This window comes from Physcomitrium patens, chromosome 9 (genome assembly GCF_059467195.1).
Source record: "Physcomitrium patens ecotype Gransden chromosome 9, ASM5946719v1, whole genome shotgun sequence".
Classification (NCBI taxonomy): Eukaryota; Viridiplantae; Streptophyta; class Bryopsida; order Funariales; family Funariaceae; genus Physcomitrium; species Physcomitrium patens.
Genome location: NC_143418.1, coordinates 17551611 through 17571402, shown reverse-complemented (window position 1 = coordinate 17571402; position 19792 = coordinate 17551611). Strand labels below are relative to the sequence as shown.

The window sequence follows — 19792 nt, the reverse complement described above, 5'->3', positions numbered from 1 at the left end:
TTCAAATTGGACCAATTAGCAAAGATGAAAAAATATTTAGTATGTTATGCAAATTGATTGTGAATAAATCTTTTATTAGTTCAATAAGAATAAACTAAAACATAAGAATATGTACATTTATATAAAAGTCTATTATTTATAATCTTTGAAAATAAAAAAAATATTACTACAAAAATACAATTCATTTATCTTTACAAGAAAAAAAAATCATTGGCTTATATATAATCTTAAATTTGATATGATTATATTAAAAATATTAGTTAGTAATTTTTTTTTTGTCTTTAATAAAAATAAAACCATATTTTTAATTATATGAATAAAAAATATTTTATAAAAAGTAAATTTTCTGAAAACATATATATGATTTGATTAAAAAACTCTTACTTCTTCTTATATTGTATACACTATTTTATTATGAAGTAAACATAAGAATGTTCCAAAAAAAAAACATAGTTATTGATGTATAAAAATATTTAATATAGAGTATAAAATATAATAGTGATTAAAAATTTAAAAATACGTCTAATTATATATATATATATATATATATATATATATATAAATATTTTTATATAATACATATAAAATATCTCCAACAATTTCTCACACAATTATCTATGGTTACTTAAAGTTTAAAATGTTTATAGTAGTTATACAATTTCATTTCTATTTCAAATATTATAAGATTTAGCAATAGATCTAATAAAATAACATGGAAAAATTCCAAATGTATATACAATGTGTCAAATCAAATCATTTTTAAACTATATAATATACTTAACCAGACACATTTTTAAATATATTATTAAATATAGTAATTTCATATTTAAAATGTTATTATGGTGGTTCATTACATCAATAGTTTCTAAATTAAAAAATATATATTTATATAATTAAAATTTTAAAAATTTTAAGGAAATTGAATCTAAAAAGAAAAAAATTATGCATAAAATATTATAAAGTAGAATAAATTTGTAGATTTTTAACCTTTTAAAAATTATTTTAAAACTTTATATTTATGGAGTAGTTCAAAAATTTCTACAAAATATGATTTTTTTGGCATATTTACTATTAAATTATTAAAATTAATAAATAAAAAATTTTACTTGCTTAGATTGGCACAGAACTAATTAACATGGTTGAATTTTAAATTTTATTTTAAGATATTTGAAGAGATATAAAACTTAAAATATATTCCGTTTTCAATTTATTATTATCAAAGAATCAAAAAAATATGTTTTATTTAGTGGATGACTAAATTTATATTAATCTTAAATTAATAAATTAAACTTAAAAACCAATACATATTTGATAAATTTGTATAAAATTTAAATTTGAATAATTTAGAAGAAATTAAAACTCTAGTGATAAGGTTTTTTACAATTTGCAAGGAAAAATTTTGTATTCCAATTTAGAATGTTATTTCTCAAAGAAAAATATTTTTTAATTTTTAAATTTAGTTTAATATTTGAAAAATTATTTGATAAAAAAAATTAAAAATTGTAAAATGAAATAACTCAAAGAAGTGTAATAAATGACAATAATGGACTTTATAGAATTAAAAAGTCTTAGTTTTATTTATTTACTGTATTAATCATTACTGTATAAAATAAATTCAAATGAAAAATAATAAATTACTATATAATTTAGATGAGATTCAAAATAACTAAATTATTTTTTTAAGTGCATTTAATATTTTACAAAATCATCTAAAAAATACAAATTATTACGATTTTTTTCAATAATAACTATAATTGCACATATACAAATAAAGTTAAAGATATACATGTAAAACTGTATAATCTCACAGTATATAAATTAAGAGTATTAAATTATTGTACATATAAAATTTTGTATTTAAAATACATTTCTTGGCTTTTATTATAAAGTCTATATAGATTATTGATTACGAATGATTTTGCAAAAGAAAAAAATTGAATTTGCATCTATTCAAATATGTTTTATACATAAAGCTTATCCATGAATATTATAGAATATTAAAAGAATATCAAATCTCAAAAATGTTACATTATAATGACATTCACAACACTTTCTTAAGATAGATCTTTTTTGGTATTAAAGTTTGATTTACGAGAAACTTATAAAATTAATTTAAAGAACTAAAAAACTATATAATAAATTTAGAAGATTTGAACCATTTATAAGATACTTTTTTATTTTATAAATTTAATTTATACATTTTAAATGCTACTAAGTTTAAATTTTGTTTAATAATTTTCAAAATACATAATACATATCCATTAAATATTTGGCATATGTTAGATAATTGAAGGAATATTTTTATTTAAAAATAAATTTAAAATTACATTATATTATTTATTACTATTTATGTTAATTTTCTACTTAAATTTTAAATTATATTACCAGCGTATTTAAAAAAAATAGTAATACAGGTAAGAAACTTATATCACTCAATACTAAAATAATAGTGTTATGAAATTTTTTTTTTTTTTAAAGTAATTCATTATGCTATAGACATATTATAATAATTATTTGTTTTAAATTTTCATTTATATGTTTTATGGTATAATTTTTGATTCAATAAAATAACTCAATTAGTTTAAATTCTAAATATTAAAAATATAGTAAATAATAAAATGCTAACCATAATACATATCATTATTTTTAGGATTATTCACAAAACAATCACACTAAAATAATTATTTTGGTTGAAACAAAAAATTAATAAATAATACTAGATTTATATAATTAATTTTTTTCCTACCTTGGATAATTTAACTTTGATATTCTACATGGTTTTTTTAAATTATAATAACTTTGTCTAAAAAATCATGATAAAATATTTGAAAGAAGGAGATAGAATAGTTAAAGGAAAAAAAACGAAGGGTTTAGGAAGAGTTAAAAGAGAAAAACAAGATCTTAATTCATTCATCGCTTACCAAAGACAGCCACAAATTATACTTTGAAGAATGAAAAAAATATACATGTTTCAATTTCAAGTGCATCTATTTTATTGTCACTCAGAAATCTCCTATTGATTAATATCCTTTCATATATATATATTTAAAATTTTCACAAATCCCACATTTTCAATTTAAAGCATTTGCAATATAATGTCAAGCATACAAGCATTTGCCTACCATACAAGCATTTGTCAATCCAACAAATTGCTATCAAACTGTGAAGGTTTTTGAAAATTGCAAACAATACTTTCACTATTTCAAAACAGTGTTCCCTCAACACCTTGGAATAGTCGTTGATATATATGTTTTTATATTTATATTTATTTATTTATTCAAAAAGCAAAAATTGACTAAATCAAACTTGATGCAGTAATGTTGTTGGCAAGTTGCAGTGATATAGTTCTAAAAATCCTTTTTCTCTAAAAGTTTTGAATGATGCTATAAAGTGTTGTAAAAATGAAAATATATAAATTCAAAATTTTCTAAATTATATTAAAATAATATTTGAATGCCTTTTTAAATTTTAAATTTTTTAATATCAAATAAATCAAATTTATTTTTATTTATGTTTCTACTAAGTTAAAATTTTGTTGTATATAATTTTTTAATTTTTAGATTTTTATGTGATCAGCAATCAATCCCTAAAAGAAGATTAATGTAATCCTCTTTAGTTGATGATCAACATTTTCTTTTATTTAACATAATTTGATATCGATGTTTAAACCAATTTTTTTGTATTCTATTGTAGGTCACTACCTTAATCTAACAAAATAAATCTTTAGATATATATATATATATATATATATATGTATATATATATACATACATATTTAATCTTTAAACATATTAAAAATATCTTGATTGATTCTTTCAAATTTTAAATACTTTAACTTACTAAAGATTTATCTTATAGATTTAAAAAAAAAAACAATAAGAATTTGGTTCTTAAAACGAAATTTAGTCATGAATCTATCAAGAAACACATCAAATGTTTCTTTAAAAATAAATAAATAAATAAAAAATAAAAAATTGTCTTACTTTGCACTATATATGTATTTTCTTAATATCAAATTACTTCTTCCTTAAGACCTATTTGATTGTTAAAACTTGCTCTATATAAATATTAATTTTAATACAAATTTATTCAACTACGTTAAATTGGCTCAATTGAGTAGAGTTGACTTTGTTGGTTAGTTCAAGTCCACAAAATTAGACCTCTTAGATTTCAATCAATTAAGTAAATCCTTTTAGAAATATTATTATCTTTTCAATCTAGTTTTTTTCTTCATAACTTGTAAGATGGAATTTTTTTTTACTTCTATATTTATTTGATTTAGCTTTTTTTTTCCAATCATATTTATTTTCTTTTTTCTTTTTATATTTTTTTGAATTCTCATATATTGTCTTTAATTCCTAATTAGACTAACCAAAGAATTAAATGTATCCAAATCATTTATTTAAAATTTTATTTAACAATAATTTAGTTTTATTAAATGATTAAAATAAAAAATATATAATTTTATTATCTTCTATTTCAAATGACTTTAATTTGTTCCTCGATCCAACATAAGGAATTGGTTTTGAGTTTTTTTTAACTTTAAAACAAAATTTGAATAAATTAAATGTTAAATTTTAGATATAATCTGCTCTTTTTTAATCTTGTATTGATAAATTAATTAATTTATGTTTTTTTTTTTTTTTTTTTTTTTTTTTTTTTCTATCAACACAATCACAAAAAAAATATTCATTTTTTCAAATTCTTTTGTCTTAAATGCTATTTATTTTCTAGGTCCTTAACTTAAATACAATAATTTAGCCAAACTTCCTTATGAAGTTGAAAAATTTTCTATAGCTTCTTTTTATTGATGCTAATTTATAAAATACAAATTTTAAATGTAACAAATGTTTTTATGTAGCTTTTGACTTTATACTCTGTCAATATATTTTTTTGGTTAATGACAATAAATTTAATCCTCTCACTACAATCAAGAGAGCATTATTTTCTTAGAGCTCTTTAAATCCAATTTTAATTTGTCTTTGTATCTTAACATTTATTCCTTCATCTTCAAAAATTTATAAATTACAAATAATAAAATTAATTATTGTAAAAAATGACCCCTCTAAAAACTTCAAAATTACATCCACAACAACTTTTTAATCCTACTACCAATTACTTTGTAAAATATAAAATTGACAATTATTTTGGTGGAAAAAGAATCACATTTACCATTCATCAAGAAAGAAGGTGTAAAAACTCCAAAATAGTTGAGAGAGAATATTATTTCAAATTGCATCTTATCTTTGTATCTTTATACTTATATCTTTTGGTTTCATGATCATGTAATGCAATAAATGTTTAGGTATTAATGTGTGGTGTCTAAAATTACAATTTTTAGTTAAATTATTTAAATTATTGCCAATGTTTTTGTCAATTTGAAATTCACATACTTATTTCAAATAAAAAATCTAATTTAAGTGTTTAATATATCTCATTTATCTAAATAATTTTACATTTTTATACATGAAAAATAAATTATACGGATAGAATATTGAAAATGAATAAACGACTGTAAAAATAGAAAGAATAAATAAACAAAAAATATATATAACAAGTGTTGCAAAACAGATTCTATTGTATTAGCTTTTATCAACTTAAATTGAATTAAGGTCTTTGCTTTTATGGTTGATTGAAGTCACATCTAGATTGTTTGTATCTTGTTCCATATTAAAAATATACTCCAGTCTCTTATTATTTTAATATCCATTCACTCTTTAAAATTTTGTGTAATTGCTAGTCTTGTATTGCTTGAATTATTTCTTACACCTTATGAAGAATAATCCTTATGCCAAAAGATAAAGATAAAGATAAAAAAAAAAAAAAAAAAAAACACACACACACACACACACACCCACACAGTTATTATTATTATTTTTTATTTTTAAATCGATGTTGTTGTTGACATTGATTTTTTTATATACACTTATTTAAACATGTTATTTAATTTTTATTTTTGAGCCTGGATAAATTCTCTAAAAATTTGAAATTGAACTTTCTACATTACTAATTTTTTACATGAGTTTCTATGGTTGTAAACTTTCTTTTCAATTATTCTAGCCATATTTTTTCATAGATTTTATATTAAATAATAAATATTCTATGCCATGAATAAAGATAAATAAATTGATGAGACTATAAAAAAAATTACCTTAAAAAATTAAATTTAAAATAAAAAATAGAAACCTGTATTTTTTATTTTTTATTTTTTATTTTATCATTATTGCTTATAAAGATAGTCTTTACTAGTGATGAACATATGTAGATTAACTTTTTTTTATATTTGAGACTATATCAAATAAGCCTACAGAAGTGTAGACATTGTAATAATCTTCTTTAATATGTTAACTTGATAGAATATTGTTGGAACTATTGCTTTGTTAGACTGCTTGCAGAATTACCAAGCTTTCTAATATTTTAGACTTAACTCCAATATATATAACTACATTTAGGTCCATACATAAATAGTGTAAAAAACATGAAATATATAAACACATACACACACAATTTTTTTAAATAGATTAGAGCTTGAAATATTGTAACTTTATAATTTACTGCATTAATTTTACACACATGTAAAAACAAAAAATTAATTTCTTGATCAATGATAACAATTCTATCTGTGCTAAATTTTGAAAGGCTTGTAATAAAATTAATTTAAAGATGTATAAAATAATGTCTACATGAAATAAGAAGATTATAGTCTACATTTTTGTTATATTTTGAACTGCGTTATTTTTGATAAATGTTACTATCACAACATGCTAATACGTCCTAATTTAGATACTGGACCTCACAAAATTATAATCAACAATTTACAATAAATAAGTGCCTTAATTGAATAAAATGATTAGTAATTTACACATTATCATTTACAGATATTATTTTCTTGGGAAGAATAATATTAAAACAAAGTGTGAAGAAATGTAAAATTATCAAATTTATTATATGATTGGATGTTTGCTAAGAATTGTTACTTCATGATCCATTTGAAGAAAAGATCAAAAAACATTTGGCAAATGTTTTTGTTAGAAAAAAAAATTTATGGGTGATTTCTTTGCTTCAACATTGTTGTAAATGGTAACTAGAAAGGTTTTTTTTTAAAAAAAAATTGAAAAAAATCTAAAAACATTATACTCGTAGAGTTATATATAAATATTTCCTAATACATGTGAGATGATAAAAACAACAGCACTAACGACACATCAAATTTTATTTTATTTTATTGATGAATGTTATTTTTGTTATTATTATGATTATTATTATTATTATTATTATTAACTCATAAATACAAGAATGTCAATCCTCCAATTCACTATATGACATGGTGTTTACCACAAATTCATAAGTACACATAGATTTGATTTGTTCATAGAGAATAAGCAAAATATCCCTCATTGCAAAATATATACACATTAAATCCATCCATTTACAGCAATAACAACAACAACAATAATGGAGGAGGGGGAGGGGTATTCAATTTTGTTGTACAAAATTCCAATTCAATTGCAACGGAATGCCGGCATCTACTTCTTCTTCTTCAATACCATTCAATATCATTCAATATCGATATTCAGCATACGGCGCAAGAGACTGAAAAAGACGGGGGGACGAGAACGTGGGAACAGAATTGGGAACACGACGAACGTTTTCCGGGAACGAACGAAAGAACAAACAAAGGGACAAACGAACGAACGAACAGACGAACGAACAGACGAACGAACAGACGAACTAACGAAGGGCAAGGAGGAGGAGTTCCACTGGGGCCTCCGTTCCATTTGGCCTTCCAATGCCGCGGTGAATGTTTTGGTCGTGGGAAACCGCGGAAAGCATATATGACCACGGAGATGGGGCGCCACTGGATTTTCATCGGTATCTGCCCGCTACCCGAATCTCTCCTGCCCGGCCAGATTGGGGTCGTCCCTGTCTCTCTCTGGCCCTGGGGGGGGTGGGGGGATCGTAGTGTGTATATGTTTTGTCATTTTTATTCGGGGTTTTGGGTATGTGTGTGTGTGTCTCTGAGTTTGTTCGTCCGAGTCAGATTTGGTGCACGTGGTTTCACTTTAGGGTTGGGGGATACCATCGCTACTACCTCCACCGCAGGGCGGAGCAAGATCCCCTTCGTCTCCGCTCCTTTCCCTTCCACGTTCACGCTCGCGCCCACACCCGCGCCCACGCCAATTCCTGTCGAACAGTATTTTTTGAAAGTTGTCAAGGTGCAATGTGAGTCGATGTAGTCAGGGCTGCAGCAGCGGTGGCGCTTTTCGGATCTTTTTATTTTTTTATTATTTATTATTTTTTATTACTTATTAATTTTCTTCGCTGAGGATCGGTTGCGAACACTTGGGACTGTTTCTGCGTTGTGCGCGATGTTGGAACCTGGAAAGAACAAGGTAGGGAATGAACTCGCAACCTGACGAGAGCATGTTACTTAGGATGGAGTTGGGAACAGGGTTTTGGTCAGAAAAATACAGCGTTGGGAATTACAATGCGGTGCTTGGTTGTCATGCCCTGTAGCATTCCACTGGCAATAGATTTCGACGAAGAGCTTCCCTGCGTCCGGTTGCCCTCTTTGGCATCTTGCAGCCCTTTCTGTGGCATAGCATCTCCATTCTTGAAATTGACCTAGGGTTGTAGTGCTGTGCAGCCAGCTGTATCAGAGTGTGTCCACGATTTAGCGGATGGCTACTCTTTCTCTCCCTGCTATTGGCCAGGTTCTTTCTGCTGAATGAGGTCTGGTGACCCATGGGAAGAGTCTGGAAATGCAAGCTCATTGAGCCTAGTATTAATTAAGGTTGTTCATGCATACATAGATGTGGATCTGGTTTTGAAAAGAAATGGACTTGGCGCAGGAAGCTGTTATTTATTTATTTATTTATTTATTGGTTAATCCTCTTGAAACTGGAGCCTACGCTCAACTGTCTGTTGTGTACCAGTGCTGAATTACTGCCAAATTGGAGGTTTTTGATCATTTAAGCGTGACGAGTATTGTGATGTGGTTACATTTTAGGTCAAAGGCTACCACCGAAATAGAGATAGACGCTGTAGTATTGGAGTTGTAGTAGGTTTATACTTCGTCAATTTTGTCCATCATATCTATACCCTGCAGTTTGTTATTATTCCTTGGAACTTCTCTCCGAACAAGGCAGGAAAGGGGCGTTACGAACAGTAGGACTTCCGAATCCGGCAATTAGGGCAAGTTGTCTATAGTCGGGTGCACTCTACGGAAGTGGAAGTAGTGATCCATGTTTAATTGTCTGATTTTCAAGTAAGGCCAATGTCGTCTAGCATAGTTCACGAGGAAGCTGTAGGTTGAAGAAATAGATTCATATATAGCTTCTTCCCTTCTGGGAAAGAAACATCTACACTGCTATGTATGAAGCGAAACATTCCCAACCTCCTAGTCTAACTACTCCTATTGTTTCCGTCTGCTATCTGATGCCGGAAGGTGTTGACTTCTGATGGAAGTATGGTTTGGTGCATTGTGCAGGAGACAGTAGGTAACGTGGCTATTGGTGTCCAAGTCTGGGTGGAAGATGCTGAATCTCGCTGGGTGAAAGGAGAGGTCATTGAGATTAATAACAACAAAGTTAAGGTCGGTACCAACAATGGAAGCGAGGTAAACACCTGCCTACAGCAGTCTCAAGTAGAATTGAAAGCAAGATCGGATGTCATATTCATTGTGCAGGGATGAACTACGCACTGATGTTGGGAGGGGTGAGTATGTTTAGTAGGGATGTTTTAGAATCCCCTATTACGGTTGCGGATGAGGATTTAGAGTGATTCAGGGCCCTGGAAACTTTTATAATTTTTCCGCTGGTCACCTATTGACCTAGTTGGTTCTTCATATTTTGAGGTTTACTACGGCACTGCTACCGAGATGCGCTGCTTTCCTACGACTTTTGGAGGTTTAGAAAGAGAATGACGCGTCAAGCTGTAGGTCTTTAAATGCTAGCTACCACTCTATCGAGTTTAGACATTTTTTCTGGCATGATTTCACAACTAGTTGTATTTATGCTTCGGTTAATCCTTACGGAAGTTGCTAAAGTTAACCTCCGATTCCATCCCAACTGTTTTTCATCATATCTGAGTACGGAATTGGTATCTCATCAAATAGGATCCAGTTATTTACCTACACATGATTTCCATCATGTACGATGTTTATTAATGATCTGAATAATTCACCCCTGTTCAAGTCTTGGTAGTTTCTCAAATTCATAACTCGTCGTCTAAATCGAATTCCTACTGAATTTTGTAGTGAGACTGTTAATATACACGATCGAGCAGACCTTTGGTTGGTGGTTTTTGAATAGAAAACTTCGCAGGTTTTCGCATTAATTCCTTAAGTTCAAGCTCAGCAGAGAACGAAGTACTTGACGGAATATCTGGGTGTTCGTTTTAATTTTAATTTTTAGTTTAGTTCATTTATTTGTTTAATTTTCTCCCTCCGAAGTTCCAAGAAAATGATCGCTCAAACTGGAACTCATGCAACAGAAGGCTGTCTCGTGTGTGTTATATAGCATTACAATCTTCATAGTGTTATACATTGACGTTACTGCTGTTGATGCAGGTCACATCAAACTTATCAAACGTTCTTCCCACGGAGCCAAATGTAGAACCTGGAGGGGTGGATGATATGACGAAGTTGACTTATTTTCATGAGTCAGCAGTATTGTACATTCTTGCGAAGAGATATGAGCTTGGTAAATTTTATGTGAGTTGTCAACCGACTTTGATGGACCTGAGTCAATCGTGGCACATTTAAAAACATATCATGCGAAAAAGAAATATTTATTCTCACGGTGCCTAATGCTACTTCCGGGTGATGAATTGCCAGACAAAGTCGGGAAACATTTTGATTTCGGTTAATCCTTTTGTGAACCTTCCGCATTTGTACAATAACCACACGATGGAGCAATATAGAGGGGTGTCGTCTGGAGAGCTTAGCCCTCATGTGTTTTCGGTGGCAGATGCATCATACAGGTGAACTTACCTTGCTTTCATAATGAATCAACAGCTTTCCATTTTTGTAGCATTGTGCATGCTTTTGTATCTCGCACTAGAAGCACATGTCTAGTTTTTGCCTTTTTATTCCTTTGTAGCCAGCATATTAACACTTTATATATACTCGAGAACGTTGTACCTAACAAAAGGGAAATGGCACTGCACTGCAGAGCGTTGGTTACTGAAGAAAGAAGCCAGTCCATACTGGTGAGTGGAGAAAGTGGAGCTGGAAAGTCGGAGACAACAAGGCTGCTTCTGCAATATTTGGTTTACATGGGTGATCGAGAGGATAGTGGTGGAAGAAATTTGGAGCATAAAGTTGTTGAGGTGGTTTTTTCTATACTATCCTTGTGTGCTGTATACTCTCTGTTTTTTAAACAAAATTTAAATTATTCTTTTTGATTTCTTATATATATATATATATATTTTGGGGGGGGGGTGTGTGTGTGTGTAATCGAGCATTTCAACACTAACAGCTTTGGGTTTATCTTGGTTTTCTTGCCCTTCTATGGTTATTCTATTTTAACGGTTTCCCTCATTCAGTCGCTTTTCAGTTGAATTAGAGTAAGCATACCAAAGAACTTCCTGGGACTAAGATAAGTAGCATAATAAATTCGTCGACAGATGCTGATTCTACGACTTCGTCAGTACATTTAAGCCACTTAAGCTGTTATGGTGGTTGCATTTTACTCTGTATTTGGGAGGTGTTGTTGAGTGCAGTTGTAACATTTATGCCACCCCTATGTAAGAACACTTCTTCATATCAAAAACATATCTGCCTTAATTATTTGTCAGCTATAATGAATAGTCATGCACGGCATGGATGCAGATATAAGTTAACCTGGGAAGTTATGAAAGCAAACCCATTACTATTCACGTCTAGTGAAGATCCTTTTGTTTGTGCTTGAAATGAGCTTGAGAAGGTGGAATCCTTATTTCAGCAGATTCAACTAAGGATAAATGAAAACATATTCTCTGAAGAGAAAAGGCGTAAAAGACCTTCAAACTTCTGGCAGAGAGGTGAAAAGATAGAGTCCCAAAAGGAATGTCCGAATGTACTACCATTTGTTATCAAGAAAGAAACCCAGTTATACAAAGTTGAGAACCTATCTGCTCCTTATTATAATATTGAACGAACTTACAGAGCGCTTTGACAACGTTCTCCCCTGGAAAGTCTGAAGCGTGCTCCAGGTTTCGATGGCGTACTAGGCAATCAATTCTGACATTATTATGTTGTATGTAGCTGGGATGAGGGAATGCTGGCTAGGTGGCTGATTAGTGATTTGATACTGTCATTTGTCTGATGCGCAGTCTATTTCACTTCTTGAAGCATTTGGTAACGCCAAGATAAAAGACAATGACAACTCAAGGTAAGTGCAGCTTTCAGTTTAAACTATGGGGATATTTCATACATTGTTGTTTGACGGTAATCATTGAAGGGGGAATTTTTCAAATTATGTGGATGTGCTGGGTAGCTATCTACTAACCCATGCTGTTGTGAACATCAGTCGATTCTGTAAGTATGTGAAGATACAATACGATAGGAACGGTCGAATATCAGGTGCTGCTGTGTGTACGTACTTGCTCGAGAGGTCGCGAGTTGTGCGGATTGCAGATTCGGAACGAAATTTCCATTGCTTTTACCAGTTGTGCGCGTCACTAGAGGTATACTTCACGAGTATTAATAAACTATGGTGGAATACAATATTGTTTGATTGTCCTTACGCTAGCTGGGTATAATTCACCCAAGCAAAGGCTCTTGGACTGGTTGGAAGATACAATGATATAATTTCTGAGACTTGCGATCGATAAATTACTAATGTGTCATGTTCTTATTGTATGAACTGAACAGTCATATGATTGCTTTGGTTTGTTGAAACAGGAACGTGAAAAATATAAGCTGGGGAATGCAAGAAGTTTTCATTGCTTGAATCAAAGTGAATGTTATGAGTTGGATGGTGTGAACGATTACCAAAAATATATTCAAACGCGTAGGTCCATGGATGTTCTGGGTGTTAACCCGGATGAGCAGGTACGATAATGACCAACTGCATCACTTCACTTTTTTTCTCCTAAATTCTGCAAGCACAGATAAATAATGACTCCTGAAGCCACTGTTGTCACCAGTATCTAGTAGGATTATTTAAGGCTTGAATATTGAGGACTGTATGGAATACGCATTACCTTTTATTTTTTTTGTATATTTCGCTTCGGCCAGTATTTTTCGGATCGTGAAATCAGGTTTAGGATTTACTTTTACATGTTTAGTTATAGTAAACTTCATGCTGACTAGTATTGTGTACTTGGAGATGCTCTGTTGCTGATTCTAATGTCTTGAGGTGTATCCATCATTGACAGGAAGCTGTTTTCAGAATACTTGCATCCGTGTTGCATCTGGGAAATATTGAATTCGATGCGGAACCAGATACAGAATCATTAAAATTTAAAGATGGAAAGTCCAGATATCACTTTGAAGTTGCTGCAGACCTGCTACGGTGAGCTTCATGTTGTACACATAAATGTGTTCACCCTACTTTTAAGCTAGTCTGGCAGGTCTATAGGTATGTAATTCTATTCAGAACTAGTAGAATGCTGTCAATCTGTAGGTTTGATTTGTTGTGTACAATTAGAGTGTTTATTACAAGTCCGTAACTACATTGGTTTTTGTTTTCACGTCTCATACTTGTCTGTTGATTTTTTGTAGATGTGAATCAAAGGGGCTGTTGGACTTGTTGGTTACTCAAAAACAGGATGACAACATCACATTGAATTTGAATGTGGAGCAAGCCACTTTGAGCCGCGATACTCTGGTGAAGACGATCTACTCTCGTTTGTTTGGCTGGTACAACTCATATTCCATGTCACTTTACCACTGTTTTAGAACTGTCGTGACAGATCCGGAATTTTGGCTCGCGTTACCCTTGGCCCATTTGTGTGAAAAGTTCTCTAAAACAAAAGTACTATATCTGACATTTTATCTTCGCTTCACTGTCTTCAGGTTGGTGGAAAAAGTTAACAGATGCATTGCCCAGGATCAAGATTCGTCATTTTTTGTTGGTGTGTTGGATAGTCCTGGTTTTGAAAGCTTCAACTACAACAGGTGGGTTAGTGATCACATCTGATTAATGGTGTTTTTGGACATCCGGGGGAGGAACGTGGTGCTAATGCCTAGTATCATCGGTTTTTGGATTTCAAGTGATCGCTTACACCTTTAACTGTTACAGTAGGGTTCTCAGGTGCTATTTGGTTGATGCAGTTTTGAGCAATTCTGCATGAATTGGGCGGAGGAGAAGCTTCAGCAGCAGTTTAACCAGGTATTTGATTTCCTCCTATTCAAGTTTTTATTTATTTTTATTTTATTTTTATTATTATTATTATTATTATTTTTGTTCCCTTTCCCTTTTCCTTCTCTCTCGCTCTCTCTCTTGGAGATTCGAGTTTTCATCTGAAGGAATCTTTCATGTGTATATCAGCTGCTTCATCATCTTGATCGCAAGTATGGATTCAAGAATGTGGGGGCAGTTATTGGTGTAATTGGATTTAGATTAAGGCTGCTTACAGTCTAGTGGTCATGATGCAGAATATTTTTAAGGAGTACATCCGAGATGCCAGCAAGCCGAGCCCTATTGAGTTCGTTGACAACCAAGATGTTCTGGACCTTATTGAAGTCTGTTCATTTCCTTCAAACATGAAATCAATAAATTATCTGTTGTAGTCGGTAGAGGCAGGTGCTGGAAGAATATGGTGTCTCGTAATAGCTGTTCTGTTTTTAGTCATATCTCTAAATTTCAGTGCTTGTAGAGAGGACTTGACTTACTGTTTAGGTTCAATTGTTTAAACTATTTAATTTTTCTTTCAGATCTTCGCTCTTTTTTCTTTTTTCGTTTTAGATGTTTTGCTGTATTGCCTAAACATCGCTTGTGCTCTGTGTCATTTTTTATTTATTTTTATTTTTGGTGTATGGTTCTTGCTAGGTGTCTAGACCTGTCGACTCATCTTTCACCCGTCATTGTGCAGAAGCCAACAGGTATTGTTGCTCATCTCGATGAAGCCTGGTAAGTTTTAGTTCTAAGACCATGTTTCATTTTGTCGCTTTGAGAGATGATTGCTTAGCTCAGAGGTTAAGTCGGTTGATTATAATTAGCGATTATCAGAAGCCTGAACAATTTTGTCTATAATTTTGCAGTATGTCTTTCAAGGCAACGAACGAGACTTTAACCACTAACCTTTTCCGGCAATATATCAAGCACAAGCAATTTAGCAAGCCGGAGCTTGCCAGCACTAATTTTACAATAAAACACTCTTTTGGTGATGTAAGCACTGACCTTCCAACTCTTTTACCGAGTTCACGAGGGTCGATTGACAAGCCCCGTTCGGCAGCTGATATTTTTGAAGGAGGGTGTTCCTCAGCAAGCAACTAAACCATAGTAATATTATTTGGCAGGTTACGTATGAAACTGAAAGGATCCTGATTGACAACAGGAGTAATCTTATTGAGCACCTATCTTTGTTACGATCATCTACATGCTCTTTTGTTTCTAGCTTCCTCCCCCGCTCTAGTGATGAAGGCTTTAGGTCCTCATGCGTAATTTCCTCCATTTCTACTGAAATCAAGGTTAGTCTGCAGGACTTGCGATTTTTTTTTTTTTTAATTATTATTATTATTATTATTATTATTATTATTATTATTATTATTATTATTATTATTATTATTATTATTATTATTATTATTATTATTATTATTATTATTGTGTGTGTGTATGTGTGTGTTTCTTTTTTCCTATACCTTGTTGCATTGCAAGGATTCAATGTTCTTGGTGGATTCTGAACATGCCATTTTCTTTTTCAAATTATGCACCAGCTTTTTCACGGGTTATTCCAGTACGAAATTCCAGTTGTCTATTTGTGCATTCCATTGTTCTTTGTACCGAGTGTCAAGCGTTTGTGCAGCAACAACTTCAATCTTTAATGGATTCGATGAACGGAACGGAATTTCACTACATCCGATGTGTGAAGCCTAACATTTTGAAAAAGCCTGGCTGCTTTGAGAACCAGGCTGTCAGAAGACAACTTCGGCGTGGGGTAAGTTCAGTTCCCTTCTACTCGGTTGCTTGTTTCTCGCTTTGGAATGGTTTGTGTAGAATAGGAGTATCTTTACGAAGTGCTGTCTTATTCATACTCAATGTGAAATAATTTTTACAGGGACTGTTGGATGCAATCAAATGTGGGCAACTGACCGAACTTGATAACAAGACACTTGAGATTTCTAGTGACGCAGCAACTAAGGATGGAAACCAAGACTTGATTGGCATGGAAATGGATGTGATTAAAATTCAGAAATATTGGCGGGGTACGATTTTCTAAACAAAGATGCAGATCGTTTCTTGTGGAGTTGGTACTTCCATGTGCTTATTCTTACAGAAGTACCTAAACTATTTTACATCCTCTGTTATCTTATCCAGGGACTCTTGCTCGTCAACAGTATCTTAAGCTACAAACAGATCACATGCAGAATCAATTGAGGAAACAGACAAAAGCTGCTACTATCATTCAGGTTTGGGGACTCACGAGTTCTTGCCTCTGTTTAGCATCCAGTTCGTGGAGTTTTCATATAATCTAGTTGCATGTGCTCGATTGTATCTGCAAATATATCACAGCAAATTTACTCGTCTAAATTTTTGGAGTGTGATATAACTTTATGTTTCTCAATACACACCTCAATCATCTTGACTAAGTCATGAATTGAAAGGACTAAGATTGGTCTACTACCCTTGTAAACAGGCTCGATGGCGAGGATACAAGTCGAGATCTCAGTATAACAAAGTGCGAAAGGGTGCGATCACATTTCAGTGTGCTTGGCGGGGCAGGGTTGCCAGGCGCGAACTGAGAAAGTTCAAATCGGTGAGGTCCTGACTAAAGTCGCAGTCAACAGACGACCGTGATGTGGCAATTAATTTCTAAGAACGGAAATAGCCACGTCTGTGTGAAGCTTAGAGTTATTTGCTACATGCCATGAGGAAGCTGTTGTCCTTGATGGTTCTTATGCTCGTATCTCATTGCTTGCCTTGTTTCTGACAAGATATTATCATAGCTCTCCTCTTTTCCGTTCTTACTGTAAACGATAATCTGCGAGAGCGCTCTCTTATTAAGTCAGATAGGAGGTGAACCAAACTTATCATATGCTTGAAGGAATAGGAACGTATGGCACTTGTTTTGATCCAGGTATCTGAGGAGGGGGGTGTTGCACCGTGATGCAGGTTAGTCCAGGGGCACTTAAATTGATCTTGGAGTATTGTCGGTTTCATCGAGTCCCTGGGCGGTCTGACAAGGAACGCAAAGTCTTCGATGAAAGGTTTGTGCGGCTAGACACTCGGAGATTGTGCGAACTAACATCCGCAGCAGATAGTCTAGACATGAAGCCGTTGGGTGACTTAACGAGTCGGGCCCTGGCACGCATGATTGAAGGGAAAACCCCTGAGCAAATACGAGAAATCTTTCACTTACCTGACGACTTGACGGAGGAGGAGAAGTTGGAACCTGTTAAAATGAGCACAGATGATCCACGAATTAGGTTATTAAATCGGCTCTATGCTCGAAAACGGAAAGAGCTCCAGGAGAAGAAGCTGCTGAAAAATAATACCACGGACTCGACGATCGAAAAGCAGGTTAAGGATGAGCGTTCTGTAGAGGAATTGGTTTCATTTATTGATGGTGAAAGTAAGAACAACAAAGTTGGGAAGCCCAAAAAGAAAAAAAATCGGCGTAAGAAGGGGCAGAGTGATGAAAGTGCGGCAGTCACATCCCGTCCCCAGACTGAAGTAGCCAACGAGGATGATGAAAAGCTTGAGAATGAAAAATTAGTGCGAGAAACAAGTAACCCACGAGTTAGGGGAACAAGTAGCACAATCCTTGAACACTATAACAGGCTGCTACGTGACCAGGACAAAGTGTTCGAGGAAGAAAATTTTGAGGACGACGGTATAGACCCAGCTTTGAAAGAGATTGTTGACAGAGAGGTTGAGGATTTTGCACGAAGATTGAACTCGGACTGGTTGAAACGGCCTCTGGAGGTCCTCTCGCTGGCTTCTCCCAGCCATGAGGGTGCTAAGGTTCTAAATTCTGATTTTGGTGATAAGAGTCTTAATAGCATTCATTTAGGGAACAGAAGTAATGGGAATTTTATATGCGATTATCCTGAAGATAATAGGATTCTTCAACAACAAGCGAAACGTGACTGACGTGTATCATTATGCAGGCTAGGTCTTTTTTTTCTTTTTTTTCTTTTTTTTCTTTTTTTTCTTTTTTTCAGAGAACGGAGCCTTGCGCCATTGCCAGTTCTGTAGTTAACAGCTGCACAGCTGCAGGCACTGGAGCACGAGGGGAAAAATGTCTAGGAAATTGTTCATTATTTGTGACTAAATTGGATGTGCCTTTTTTAACCCCGGAGGTGAGACTTCTTGGAAGGTGGCAGTGGTCTCTGAAAACTAAGTTTGATTAGTCACACGATCACCGAACTTCAGTATTTCTGTTGCTTTCCTACATGCAAGATCTTTGGTTTCTAGCTCGTCAAGATTTTGCTTTTTCTGCGATTCATTGCCTGCCTGCTTTCTTTTAGCTCAATACGCACATGATATTGCGGAAGATTCTGCCAGTTACGATCCAGAACAACATCCAGCAGATCGGTTCAGCCCTAAATCTAACGCATCCTCTAAAATTAGATACTACATAATATGTAGCATGCTAGCAGATTACGAGCACGAAAAGATTAAATTTTGCTCTTAACACATAATTCTTATGAAAATCATCATGGGAAAAATGTTTACCATTGAGTTATGTAATTATGATTTCTTTCCGAAAGATTAAATATCGGAGGGAATGTTTCGAGTGACGTCATCATCAACCACGTCCACTGTTGCTGCATCCTCTGAAATGTCCGAACAGCACGAAGCTGAGGAGATAGATGAGGTCATTACGGATTTTTCCGAGCTCCATTCTCCACAAGGTGAAGCCTAATTGCAGCAGAAGAATGTCGTGTTAGCGGCACCGACCAAGGAGCCATTCCAGCGAAAGTCCCTTTCAGAAACTGTTTTTAAACATGAACGACAAAATTATCAACTGCCTATTTGATGCCCTTCGCAACCAAGATGAATTCGGAATGAAAGGATCTGCTAGATTAAGCTAACGAAGCGAGAGCGAAGGCATTAGTAGTAACGTGGAAGAGTCCGGAAGTTGCCATGACGCGAAGATCACCGTCAGTCCACATGCCACTTACTCCATATCCACCACAAATGCGTTCTGTACGCCTCAAGGATTGGTGAGGGGCGAGCATCACAATCTGAAGAGTGTGTCACTGGCGGAGGAATCCTCGGAGACGACCGGTGACAAGATTCTACGGAATGTGGACCGGATAACTCACGCCAATCGCCAGCTCCTTATGGCCTTCCCGGAGATGACCCTTGCATTCAACATGCTTCGTGATCTTGAAAGCCGCCATCATTCAGTTGGGTACTAAGAAATTGAGCGTGGCTGTTGTCGGAAAGGTGAAAAAACCACCAGCAGTCAGCAATGCAACTGGAAGGCGTGTAAAACCGCTCTCAAAACGGTGATTTGCGACCTCGCGACTCCTCTCGTGCCCTACATGTTTGATGCGGCCCGTGTGGTAGTGACCTGCTACAAAAAGAAAGAAAACAAAGCAATACTTGAAGATCATAACATGGAGGTGTTTACATCACACGACGCGAGTCTTGGGACCCAAGGATTTCACGTCCTTTGTTTTCGGGTTAGAGCT

General features: G+C 33.1%; 1 protein-coding gene and 1 long non-coding RNA gene across 5 annotated transcripts; one reads left to right on the top strand and one right to left on the bottom strand.

Annotated features, from left to right (window-relative positions):
- The first annotated feature begins 7984 nt into the window (after positions 1-7984).
- Positions 7985-18443, top strand: LOC112286932 (myosin-12). Of its 3 annotated transcripts, none has more exons than XM_073536474.2 (21): positions 7985-8393; positions 9491-9619; positions 10571-10714; positions 10838-10983; positions 11175-11331; positions 12316-12374; positions 12513-12669; positions 12887-13036; positions 13363-13499; positions 13709-13846; positions 14003-14104; positions 14261-14318; positions 14585-14671; positions 15022-15059; positions 15191-15317; positions 15449-15619; positions 15955-16086; positions 16207-16354; positions 16467-16558; positions 16786-16905; positions 17262-18443. In XM_073536474.2, the coding sequence occupies exons 1-21, from the start codon at positions 8370-8372 to the stop codon at positions 18240-18242; spliced, it is 3297 nt and encodes a 1098-aa protein (XP_073392575.1). In that variant the 5' UTR covers positions 7985-8369; the 3' UTR covers positions 18243-18443. The 3 variants fall into 3 exon arrangements, with proteins under 3 accessions (XP_073392575.1, XP_073392574.1, XP_024385123.1); XM_073536473.2 differs by lacking the exon at positions 7985-8393 and adding an exon at positions 8542-8714; XM_024529355.3 differs by lacking the exon at positions 7985-8393 and adding an exon at positions 8598-8794.
- A 126-nt stretch (positions 18444-18569) lies between these two features.
- On the bottom strand, positions 18570-19484 carry LOC149988402 (uncharacterized). 2 transcript variants are annotated; one of them, XR_016504884.1, is made up of 3 exons: positions 19277-19484; positions 18828-19013; positions 18570-18649 (listed from the first exon to the last, which is right to left on the bottom strand). It is a non-coding gene; the product is annotated as an uncharacterized LOC149988402 (long non-coding RNA). The 2 variants fall into 2 exon arrangements; XR_016504883.1 differs by lacking the exon at positions 18570-18649 and having other exon boundaries at positions 18732-19013.
- Between the last annotated feature and the right edge of the window lie 308 nt (positions 19485-19792).

Bases quoted from the DNA above. Each gene is read 5' to 3' on its own strand.
- LOC112286932 (XM_024529355.3), top strand. From the start codon at position 8,729: ATGAGGTCTGGTGACCCATGGGAAGAGTCTGGAAATGCAAGCTCATTG. The intron at 14,672-15,021 runs GTCTGTTCATTT...GTCATTGTGCAG, and splicing joins ATGTTCTGGACCTTATTGAA to AAGCCAACAGGTATTGTTGC. The intron at 16,559-16,785 runs GTTTGGGGACTC...CCTTGTAAACAG, and splicing joins AAGCTGCTACTATCATTCAG to GCTCGATGGCGAGGATACAA.